This window comes from Malus domestica, chromosome 17, assembly GCF_042453785.1.
Source record: "Malus domestica chromosome 17, GDT2T_hap1".
NCBI classification, from domain to species: domain Eukaryota; kingdom Viridiplantae; phylum Streptophyta; class Magnoliopsida; order Rosales; family Rosaceae; genus Malus; species Malus domestica.
In genome coordinates this window covers 3,100,681-3,113,336 of record NC_091677.1, presented here as the reverse complement: position 1 = coordinate 3,113,336, position 12,656 = coordinate 3,100,681, and the positions used below count along the sequence as shown (strand labels likewise).

The following is a 12,656-nucleotide window of genomic DNA, read 5'->3' as shown; positions in this document are numbered from 1 at the left end:
GTAAAATATGTTTTTGCACTTTCGATTTCATTAGAAAAATCTGAAAGGCTTTTGTCGTCCTCGTGAACAGGGATTCTCTGTTCCTTTCTCTCTCATCCTCCCTCTCTCTCTCTCTCTCTATCTCTCTGTGTTGTGTTTTGTCTCCAAGCTGTAACATTTTCTGGGACAGAGAGTAAGAAAATGGACATTGGTTCTCTCACCCCGTTCTTCCCACACTCAGTCTCATTTCAAATTTGAACACCGTTTTTGTACACTCTCTTTTGGGTCCCTACGCTCAGCTCCCTTCTTCGCGCCCGCGTCTCTCTCGTCCTCCCTTTGACCACCTCGTTCACACCCCCATCCAACCCCATCCCACCACCAACCCCCATTTCTTATCGCATTTTTTGTCTCTGACATTCATCGAACACCTCATCCGCAACCTCTCAACCATGGACAAGACGCCCCCTTCCGGCGAATACCAGAACGGCGAATCCGTCACCAGCAACCTCCAAGATCTCAGCTTCCAAAACAGCTTCAGCATTAGCATGTGTAGCAGCGCCGTTTCTGGGTCCGATAGCACCAAGGTCAGCAGCACTGGAACTCCAGAAGTACACAAGAACGCCGAGAATGCTGATTGCGAAGACGAAAGTGACAAAAGCAGTTTAAGTCACTTGGGTAATTCCAGCCTGTCCGATCCGAACGAGGGCAGCTGCAGGAGCTTCTGCCCTTCGAAGCCGCACAAAGGCAACGACGCGCGGTGGGACGCGATACAATCAGTGAATTCCAGAGACGGAGACTTGGGTCTCGGCCATTTCCGGCTGCTGAAGAAGCTCGGCTGCGGTGATATCGGAAGCGTCTACTTGGCGGAGCTGAGAGGGATGGGTTGCTTTTTCGCCATGAAAGTAATGGACAAAGGAATGTTGGCGGGGAGGAAGAAGCTGATCAGAGCTCAGACGGAGAGGGACATATTGGGGTTGCTGGACCATCCGTTTCTTCCGACCCTCTATTCGAATTTCGAGACCGATAAGTTTTCTTGCTTGTTAATGGAGTTTTGCTGCGGCGGCGATCTTCATACGCTGCGGCAGCGCCAGCCCGGGAAGCATTTTACTGAACAAGCAGCGAGGTTAGCGTCGATTTGTCTTGATATTACCCTTTTGTCCTTGTATTTTCTCTGCGTGATATTATTAAGGAATAAGGACGTCGTAGTTCTTTCGTCTGTATATTGTATCCACACTGATAACTATTTAAGACACGATAGATGGATGATGAACGGACACAATTAATTAATCCTTCGATTTTTCATAATGAGAATTCGGAAATGATCATATTCCCTATTTAAGGACTTTGAAAATACATTAAAATAATTGAAAGCGTTTTTAGTATAAATATTTTTCAAAACTCACCACTTCCTTCAGTTTTCAACCATCTTGTTATGTTTGTAGCCACAACACTCTTATATGTGGTTGGACGGACCTAGATCCCAAAACCGTTGGCTTGATAGCCGTGTGGCCACCAACATTATGATTCCGTTAAATCCTCCCCCTTCCTGTTCTCTCTCGTGGGGATGGACTTACCTACATCGCGTACTGCACTGTGGCAGTATCTCACAGTTATAACGCAATATATGTCATGTGTTTTAACATTCTTACATGTCAGTGAGTATTGGTTACATTCATAGTGATTTATGATCAAATTGCATTTTGTTTTGCAGGTTCTATGCTTCAGAAGTGCTTCTTGCCCTAGAGTATCTCCACATGATGGGAGTGGTGTACAGAGACTTAAAACCAGAAAACGTGTTAGTGAGGGAGGACGGCCATATCATGCTTTCCGATTTCGATTTATCGTTGAGATGTTATGTGAGTCCTACTCTCGTTCAGTCCGGCAACGATCCATCTTGTAGAATAACTACTTACTGCATTCAGCCTGCATGCATTGATCCGTCGTGCAAATTACCGGTTTGTGTTCAACCTGCTTGTTTGCAACCCTCTTGCTTTAAGCCTCGGTTTCTTAGGTCCAAATCAACCAAGGAGAAAGCCGAAAGAACAGGTTTTGGAAATTCGGATTCGTTGCCTGTACTTATTGCTGAGCCAACGAGTGCCCGCTCTATGTCATTCGTCGGGACACATGAGTATTTAGCTCCCGAAATAATCAGAGGTGACGGTCATGGTAGCGCAGTTGATTGGTGGACTTTCGGTATCTTCTTGTATGAGCTGCTGCATGGGAGGACGCCATTCAAAGGGAATGGAAACCGGGAGACGTTGTTCAATGTGGTTGGTCAGTCTCTTCAGTTTAAGGATGGATTCAACGTCAGTTTCGCCGCAAAGGATTTGATCCGGGGCTTACTTGTGAAGAACCCTCAAAAGAGACTGGGATTTCAACGTGGTGCCACAGAAATTAAACAGCACCCCTTCTTTGCAAGCATAAATTGGGCTCTCATTCGCAGCACGCGCCCGCCGGAGATTCCAAAACCGTTTGATCTTGCTACTCTAAGTCACACATTCAAGTCTGCAGTGCCTCAGAACAAGAAGGGAGCTACCGAATCGAATCGATCGTCAGGTCCATACTTAGATTTTGAATTTTTCTGATGAATTTTGATGGCGCTAGAGAAAGGATTTTAGCATTCTTGTGAGTTGTTCATGTTCTCAATGACATATTATCTTCACATAATTCCTTCATTCAACTCATTGCATAGTGGGGGTGTAAAATGGAACCTAGCTAGCTTTCCTTTGTCACTTGGCATGGGCGTTTCTTTACCCTTAAGAGCAACTCCACCCTTGGTGGTTGCTCGAGGGACAGGCGAAGAGAAAGGGCCCGAGGGCCGGTGGATAAGGCTCCAGCGTTGGGCAGCCCGAGTGAAGGTGGGAGCCCGAGGGCCAGGTCCGTGGAGGATTGCCAGCCCTACAGCCTGAGGTGGGTGTGACGTCAGGCTAACGCCAGGCCTAGCGTCGGTCTTTTTTTATTTTTTTTGTGTCAGGCGCGTGCTCCTCACTCACGAGTAGGGGCGCGTCAGCCGACAACTTTATAGGGCACGGGGCTCGCACGCTAGTTTTCGCAGGTGATCGTTGGGAAGCCACGTGGCTTCCCACGATCCGTTCGATCTCAACGGCTCTTTAATATGAGCTGTTCGATTTGAAACGGTAATTAAAAAAATTTGATTTAATATCAACCGTTCGATCTGAGATCAACGGTTTATATTAATATGCTTTATAAATTAAAAAAAAAAGTTTTAAAATTTAGAAAAGTTACCGTTGTGACATGTGGCACAATCTGGAGTGTTAGAATTTAATTTTTTTTAAATCCAACGACAGAGATTAATTATTTGAATAAAAAAATTTAAAAATTGTAAAAAATCCGAAAAAAAATTCTGAAAATTTAAAAAAAATGTTTCTACTTTTCTATAAATACCTTCTCATTGGATAAAAATTTTATCGAAATTTATGACCAATAATAGTCGTTTTGGGTAAATGACACGTGGCGCAACGAGAACGATTTAAAATATCTTATCCGAAATTACAAATAAACTTATTTAGTATTATTTTGTAAAAAACAATAATAATAATAATATTTTATTGCCTATTGCCAGGGCTATTCAAGTGCAACAATGGAGATGCAAAAGGCAGTTACTGTTCATTAGGGCAGTTACTGTTCACATGGTGGATTGAATAGTGGATTGCCTGGGGGTAGGGCTCCAAGGGTGGAGTTGCTCTAAGGACGTCACAATGGCGGGGCAAGACACTAATCACGCGTTGGCATATGAAAAAATTAAAAACGCTACCCTTTGCGATTTGTTTGGAATACTATAACATCCAATTTGTAGATGGTTACTTAAGTCTCTCTCCCTCTATTGGTGTGAGGTTGTGGAGAAAAACATCGGGCACATACTATTTACTTCATTCGTCCTGACATAAAACTAGGAACAAGATTTGGTTACTTAAAGAATGCGTAGGAGTTCCTACTCAAAACCGTTCGTTGCCGATTTATAAAACTTTGTGTTTATGATCGGAACCATTTATGTTACAAATCACTCTATAAAAATCACCTCTGCAAAAGTCAATTAAAATTACGGTTGGTTGTGTAGTTTTGTTGTACAATAAATTGACTAAACAATCTTACTTTTAATTCATTTTTTACTGAGATGATATTTTCTAAGTGATTCATATATGAAAGGTTCTCAATATATGCATGAAGCTCTGTGATTCTAACATGAAGAGTTTTGTGTATAAATTCTTACTTATCCTTGAGTGGTCAAACATTGTTCATAAAACCAGCATTCTTCATGTATTTTAACTCACCAATTATTCTTGAACCCTACATGTTGTACGAACTGCCTTAATGAGGCAGCCCTACACAAACATCGGGCACAACAATTTGCCTCGTTCGCTCTCACATAAAACCAACCGTCCCATGTATTAAAACTCACAAACCCTAACATATTGTACGCACTACCTTAGAGCACTTCCAGCGTTGGCTGGAGCTCAGGGGACAGGCCAGCAAACAGGGCCCGAGAGCCCGGCCTATTGACTCCAACGTGTGGGAGCCCGAAGGACAGGGCATGCTCAAGCACCAGGCCTGTCACGAATTGCCAGCCCGTGAAACCGAAGGCTATCTGACGTAAGGTTAACGTCAACCCCTTTTTTTATTTTTTTCTGTTAGGCGCTTGCACTGCACCCACGCGTGGGGGCGTGTCACCCTACATGTTTTCAGCGCATGGGGCCCGCAACGCAATTTCAAATTGTTTCCGTTGGGAAGCCACGTGGCTTCCTATGGTCCGTTGGATCTCAATGGCAAGAAAATGTAGACCGTCAGATTTGCAACGGTGAAAAAAATAAAAAAAATCTTATTTAATATCAACCGTTGGATCTAAGATCAACGGTTGATATTATTCTCCTTTATAAATAAAAAAATAGTTTTAATTTCAAAAATGTTACCGTTGTGCCACGTGGCACAATCTGGAGTGTTGAAATTCAATTTTTTTAATCTAACGGCAGAAATTAATTAGTTGAATAAAAAAAATTTAAAATTAATAAAAATCTGAAGAAAAAAAATTGAATTTTTTTAAAAAAAATTGTTTTTACTTTTCTATAAATACCTTCTCATTATCATCTACCTTACACCATTATTTCATATTTTCTCAACTACTTTCAACCACATTCTTATCTTTCTCTCAAAGTTTCAATCCACTTTTTTTTTCAACAAATGACTACTGATGCAGATACGAATTGGACGCTTCTTGAAGATGTTGCGTTATCATCTCTCATTTTATGCTCCTCGTCCTCTTCCCTCTCATTTTGGGCCACCTGGAGATTGAACATTTCTTCTGATTGGTTAAACAATTCTTCCTCTTGCTGATCAAGTTCCCACATCATCCTTAAAGAAGAAGACATTGTAAAAATGAAGCATAAACTATGAATAATGATATAGATTTTCGTGAAGAATGAAGCAGAAACCACACCTGGAGATTGAACATTCCTTCTGATTGGTTAAACAATTATTTCTCTTGCTGATCGATTTCCCACATCATCCTTAAAGAAGAAGACATTGTAAAAATAAAGCAGAAACTATGAATAATGATATAGATTTTCGTGAAGAATGAAGCAGAAACTATGAATAATGATAGAGATCTTGAGAAAATTGGTGTAAGATTTGTGAGGATGGATGGTAGATTATATGGAGGATTCAGAAATGATTAGGTTGTAGATAATGCCACGTGGCATGCTGTCATTCGTTGAAAATCTGATGGAAATCTATCCTAAAAAATTATGACACGTAAACACGACGTGATTGGTTAATAATTTTATCGGAAATCCATCACCAATAATTGTCTTTTTAAATTTTATGACACGTGACGCAACGAGAACGATTAAAAATCTTATCTGAAATTACAAATAAAATTATTTTGTATTATTTTATAACTTTTCGGATAATGACACGTGACGCAACGAGAACGATTAAAAATCTTATCCAAAATTACAAATAAAATTATTTTGTATTATTTTATAAATAAATAAAATGATAATATTTTATTGCTTATTGCCAGAGCTGTTGAAGTGCAACAGTAGAAATGCAAAAGACGGTTATTATTTATTAAGAACAGTTACTGTTTATTAAGTGGATAACGTAGTGTCTTGCTTGGGGTGTAACTGCTCTTAATGCGCCAGCCACACACGTACCGGTACTGCCATGATGTGGCAACCCTATTGAATACTCCATCAGTGGTGTCGTCTTTTCAATCACTTCACTATATGTTGGAGCCGGAATTGACATGAAAAATGTCTGAAACTTTGGCTGGAAATGCACTTTTTGAAAATGAACTTTTGTCTCCTTAGCACTTTGATCTCTTTTGTTCTTTTATAATCTGATTTATGAGTGTTTTGATTCTGCTTTTTTTTTTTTAAGAGCGTTTTAACAAAACACTTCTAGTATTGTTTATTTTAACAAAAAATTATATTTTTATCTTTTTTTAGTACTATTCATTACATCTTTATTTATCATTTTTACTAAAATTAAATTTTTTTTGAACATTTCATTAATTTTTCTTTTTTTTTGAATGGTTCCATGCGCTTCTTTTTCTTGTGCAGCCAGCCTTTCTTTAGTATTATACTTGAGGGTGACGTTATTTATACGCTTCTTATAATTTTCGGTTATCCGACCAAATGCATTAAAAATGATCAAATGACACAAATTAATAAAGAAAGTGTAAAAGATAAAAAGAAGTATGTGGATTCCACTACCCAAACTTTTTCATTAAACTTTTCCTAAATTGTGAAAATGAAAATTTTATTTGGACCCATTTGTTTTATCCCGACATCCAACTAAGCAATTTTCTCTAACGAACTCCCAAATTTGCCCCTAAATAAAGAAAAGAAAGAAAATAGAAAGTGGTCTTTTTATTCTCTTTCTCTTCCTCCCTCTTCTCATACCTTTAGAAGAATATGAATCATCATACTATATCGGCGTCGATGTCAGCGTGGACGTCGAACATGGCTCCGCACTATGCTCCCGTCAATCCCACTTCAAATCGGCCTCCAATTGATTGGATCCACATTCAAATAGAGAAACAAGAAGGAGAGCATCAATGATCGACGGTATTCCACTAAACATTTAATGGCAAAGTTGGAATTCTAAATTTAATTTTCTTAAATTCTTTATTTATTTAATGGCAAAGTTGGAATTCCACTAGACATATAAAAAAAATGAAAACAGTATTTAACTTTCAGTTTTTGTTTTCACTTTTGAAAAATAAAAAATTATTGGTTAACTAGGTTTAGTTTTCAGAAAATAAAAAGCAAAAAACAATTCAAAATTTGAATTTGAGTCTGAGTTTTTATTATTTTTTTAACTAAAAAAACTTAAAACAAAATAGTTATCAAACGACACATAAAAATTATCATCTTTCACCACAACTTTTACATCGAGCATTTTTCAACTCCCTCCTTCCTGAGAGAAGTTTCTAGGGAACTTTAACGAAAAACACCCGGTACTGTTCACTTTAACGAAAAACCACATTTTTACACTAAAAAGTCAATCCTGGTACTATTCACTTTACCTTTTATTTTGTCCTTATCATTAAAACTCAAAGTTTTCAAGCCCTTTTCATTAGTTTTCCTAAGTTTCTATGCTATTAAAACATAGCCTAATACATTATATGTCATCATAAAAGTAGAGATAACTTCGTAAGTGTCTATTTCTGACCTTATAATATAGGAAGCCTTTAAGGGAATGAATCCTTTTTTTTTTTTTTTATTTATAAAAATGGGGATTAGTTGTGGGATCCACATGACATCGAATTGTAACGATCTGAACTGTCTATTTTTCAAGTTGCACCTTATATATCATTCTTCCAAAATATTAGGCAAATCAAACATATTTAAGACATCTAATTGAGTTTAAAAAAAAATTAACGTATTGTTTGAGCCCAAAAATATGGTTTTGAGCCAAGTTTAGAATGTTCTCGGCCCAGTGTTGGTTGGGCAAAGTTCAGAGTCCTTCTTGGCCCAGAGGCTGTGTATGGGTATCATTGAGATTGAATTGAATTTTTGCAAGGATTATTTATGAATCAAGACTTACAAACTAGACGATTCAGATTGTAAAAATTTGATGTGGAATAAACCTCCCACCTAGTCTATATTTAAAAATAAATAAATAGAAATTATTTTGCATGAAGGGCCTGAATACATGACATACTGGGTCATGTTTCAAATCTACCGGATAATCTTCATCCTCCCCCTCACCCCCTCCAGCTACGTGTCATCAATGACAGTCTTAAAAGCCACATGAATTATTACGGTTATTGGGCCACCGGTGGGCCGAGCAAACCAAAGACCCCGCGGACAACTTTCCATTACCATCTGATTAAGGACAAATACGAGGCCACTACACGACAGACATCGGCGACACGCACGAAGATGCTCTCAATTTCTTTCACCAAAACGCATTAAAAACATTAAAGCATGATAGAGATCAACGTTCATGTCATTAGAGTCATGCATGGCTAATAGATCAATATTTTTATTAAGAAATCATTTTGAGGTTTACGATACAATATAATCAGTTTAATTATGTTATAACACGTTAATATTTATTATAATATGACTTTACAAACTTGGTGTTTAGAAGAAAATTTTCTTATGACTGTCATCGTTAGCATGATATATTGATTCACTTACATTATACCTTAACTCATTACAACACGTAAATTGACTCACATTTTGAGTAATGTGACTCATATTCCAAGTAATGTAGCATTGTCGATGTGCGCTCAAAGCACAAAATAGTACATTGTATGTTATAATTTTTCAGATACACTAAAAAAAACCTATTCATAAACGTCTCCATAATATTAAGCACTAATACAATAATTAGCATCTTTCTCTCTCATCGTTCATTATTAAGCCTCATACACAATACAACACACACAAGACAAATGGGTGGTGAATCCAATATGATGTTTTCACCATTTCTCACTTGTTTTCGGAACTCTCGGCGACACTGTCATTGATCACATAAGCCAAAACATTCAAGCAACCACCATATTGCTCTCTCTGTCTCCCTCTATATATATCCACATACAAACCCTCTTAGTCAGGTGCTAATAACAAATTAACACTAACTAAACATAAAAATTGTTAGTACAAACAGTTTTTCCATAGCCAAGGTAGTCTAATTGGCAAAAAATTCATTCCCCTCCATGGCCACCACTGTAGAGGAACGTTCTCTTCCTACCTTCTCGACAATCGACCGCTGCCCGTCAATTGGTCGCGAAAAACATACCGTGATGGCGGACATGGATGGCACTTTGCTTAGAGGACGGAGCTCATTCCCTTACTTTGCCCTCGTCGCGTTCGAGGTCGGCGGCATACTAAGGCTTCTCTTTTTACTACTGGCGTCTCCACTCATTGGCCTGCTGTACTACTTTGTATCGGAGTCAGCCGGCATTCGTGTCATGGTTTTTGCCACCTTCGCCGGCATGAGAGTTTCCGACATCGAATCCGTGGCGCGTGCGGTACTCCCCAAGTTCTATTCAGCGGACTTGCACTCCGAGACGTGGAGAGTCTTCTCTTCATGTGGGAAACGCTGCGTTTTGACCGCGAACCCCAGAATCATGGTGGAGCCGTTTTTGAAGGAGTTTTTGGGTGCTGACCTGGTTCTGGGGACTGAGATCGACACCTACAGAGGCAGAGCCACTGGGCGGGTTCTCAATCCCGGAGTTTTGGTCGGTGAAGCCAAGGCCAACGCGCTTAACAAAGCGTTTGGCAACGAGCCCTCGTCCGCACCAGATATCGGGCTCGGTGATCGGAAAACGGATTACCCATTCATGAACCTATGCAAAGAGAGCTACGTGGTTCCTGCTACGCCGGAAGTCGAGGCGGTGAGCCACGATAAGTTGCCAAAACCGATAGTGTTTCACGACGGAAGGCTGGCTCAGAAGCCATCGCCGCTCATGGCTTTGCTCATAATTCTTTGGATCCCGGTCGGTTTTCTTTTAGCTTGCTTGCGAGTAGCAGCCGGCTCACTGCTTCCTATGCACGTCGTATACTACGCTTTTTGGGCGTTGGGCGTACGGGTGTATATCAAAGGGACCCCACCACCTCCCGCCAAGAAATCCACAGGCCAAACCGGAGTTCTTTTCATTTGCTCCCACCGCACTCTCCTCGACCCGATTTTTCTCTCGACCGCTCTAGGCCGGCCCATTCCGGCCGTGACCTACTCTCTCTCGCGCCTGTCGGAGCTCATCTCGCCAATTAAGACCGTCCGGCTCACCCGGGACCGGGTCAAGGACGCGAACCAGATTAAAGAGCTCTTGGAACAAGGCGACCTCGTCATATGCCCCGAGGGAACAACGTGCCGGGAACCATTTTTGCTCCGGTTTTCAGCCCTGTTCGCTGAGCTGACAGACGAGCTCGTCCCCGTAGCCATGTCAAACCGGATGAGCATGTTCCACGGGACGACGGCTCGAGGATGGAAGGGGATGGACCCGTTCTACTTCTTCATGAACCCTAGCCCGGCGTACGAAGTGACGTTTTTGAACAAGCTGCCTTACGAGATGACTTGTGGTGCCGGGAAGTCGAGCCATGACGTGGCGAATTACATACAGAGGAACATCGCGGCGAGCTTGTCGTACGAGTGCACCACCTTCACGCGGAAGGACAAGTACCGGGCTTTGGCGGGGAACGACGGCATCGTGGCGGAAAAGTCTAAGCGCGCGGCTACAGCTACGAAAATTATGGGCTGCTAGCCATAATTGGTGTGTGTGTGTTTTTTTTTGTTCCTTCTCATAAATTTAATCGCAGATAATCACATGCATATAACAACTTATGCATGGTAATTAGTTGAAATACATTTACTAGTTTAAATGTATTTGTTATTCCTTTGCTTTGTACTTTCGCCTAGTCCTAGAGGTCAATTGTGAGAGAGATTTTTCAATGTGATTGGTACACGAGGTGGTACATCACATGTCACAACAAATTGTGAGATATATATGTTAAAAAGTTAATAACTTAAAAAGTAAAATTTCCCACCACTTACAAAACACGTGATGTACCACTCATATTCTCGTCACAATTAAAATTTTCTCTAATTTTGATAAGGATAATTCTATTCACACATTCCCTTTAACCTCCTACACACTTTTGTTAATCTTTGTTCATTGATTTTTTTCAATTCTTTAGATCCGACGGTCAAAAATTAAGAAGGATGTGTGAGAGGTAAAATTGCATGTGTGGATAGTACAACCCTTTTGAAAATACCTAAGGCCAATTGCCCAGTTAATATGAGACATTTTTCAATATGATGGAAACACAGTGCAATATGCTAAGTGTAATAATATTTTCGTGCAAAACAATAAAATTTGTGAACTTTATTATAGTAGTCAACAGTTAATATTAACTGGCCCAATAATAAAGAGGTTGGGTAGTAGCAAAATGTAAATTCCCACAAGATGTCAGGCCCAATATTTAACCTTCCTAGGCCCAATATTTAACATTGTGTTACACAATGCAAGCCTAGATTTTTGTAAGTTATACAACGAACGGAATCGAGAGTTCCAAGTGGGTCATTTTTTTTATTATAAGTATAATTAAGAATTTGGGATGAACGGGAAGTCGATTTAGTTACAGTGCGTAACTACACCTAACTCATGATTTACAAAAAATGTTGGTCGATGAAGACAATAGAACAATAGCCACAAAAACAAAAAAATTTATCATTGGAACAACTGACCTGACGAATCAACTAGTTACTAACTCGAAAAACCGATGGCACTAAACCGCACCATCTATACTCAGTTTACATGATAAGTTTTAGACCCATGACGAGTAGGAGAAAGCAACATTGCTGCAAAACATGAGTTTGATCCAACACCTCACTAATCCACTTAATGTGATAGCTACCCAATCAAACAGCCCTATCGAAATTTTTCTTTAACTAGCACAACAAAAAATAATCAAAAGGGTTACCAACGAAATTTCTTGAAGAACAAAGTCAATCCACCAGAAAGTTGAGAGAAATCCCAAAGGGTTAATATTGATTGATGATTGAATGATTACATTTGTTACATCATGATGACTTAAATAAAAGATTACAATTGCTTGGAACAACTAAAAGAAATCTAGGGATTAAACAACATTAATTAAACATTAATCGGATGGAAACCGAAAGGTATAGTATTTACTACGAAACTTTAAACACTATTTTGGAAGCTGAAACGATATAAGGTAGCCAAAATCCAACGCATATTCGTGGCGCCGTTCCTTTTTGAAAAAAATATCACGGGCCCAAATCAGAACTCGAACACTAACTCTATAAATCCCACCGCATCCTTTTATTTTCCGACGATCCATTTCCTCTTCGATCTATTCTGTCATTTCTCTACCTCACCAACCCTTGGTATTTGTTTTTCTTTCTTTCGACTGACCTTTTGGATTTTGTATACCCTACGAGCCTCAAACTCAAGGAACATTCCAAAAAATAACAATTGGGGCTTTGACAGTAGAAAACATATGGAATTGGATCCTCCTAACCGACACGGATAGTTGGATTTTGATCTAACGGATATAATTATTATAATTTTAAAGAGACATTCCTATTTGTAACCGTTGAATTAAAATCTAATAGTCCGTATTGTCCGATCAGGAAGAATCCGAGGCTTTGCCTCGGAGAGGATCCAATTCCAAAACATA

General features: G+C 39.6%; 2 protein-coding genes across 2 annotated transcripts; both read left to right on the top strand.

The window, feature by feature from the left end:
* Positions 1-152: 152 nt before the first annotated feature.
* On the top strand, positions 153-2,646 carry LOC103404392 (serine/threonine-protein kinase D6PK). Its single transcript, XM_008343294.4, has 2 exons — positions 153-1,102; positions 1,691-2,646. Exons 1-2 carry the CDS (start codon positions 429-431, stop codon positions 2,562-2,564), a joined length of 1,548 nt encoding a protein of 515 aa, XP_008341516.3. The 5' UTR covers positions 153-428; the 3' UTR covers positions 2,565-2,646.
* A 6,454-nt stretch (positions 2,647-9,100) lies between these two features.
* On the top strand, positions 9,101-10,787 carry LOC114822404 (glycerol-3-phosphate acyltransferase RAM2-like). Its single transcript, XM_029096706.2, has one exon. It carries the CDS (start codon positions 9,167-9,169, stop codon positions 10,712-10,714), a length of 1,548 nt encoding a protein of 515 aa, XP_028952539.2. The 5' UTR covers positions 9,101-9,166; the 3' UTR covers positions 10,715-10,787.
* The last annotated feature ends 1,869 nt before the right edge of the window (positions 10,788-12,656 follow it).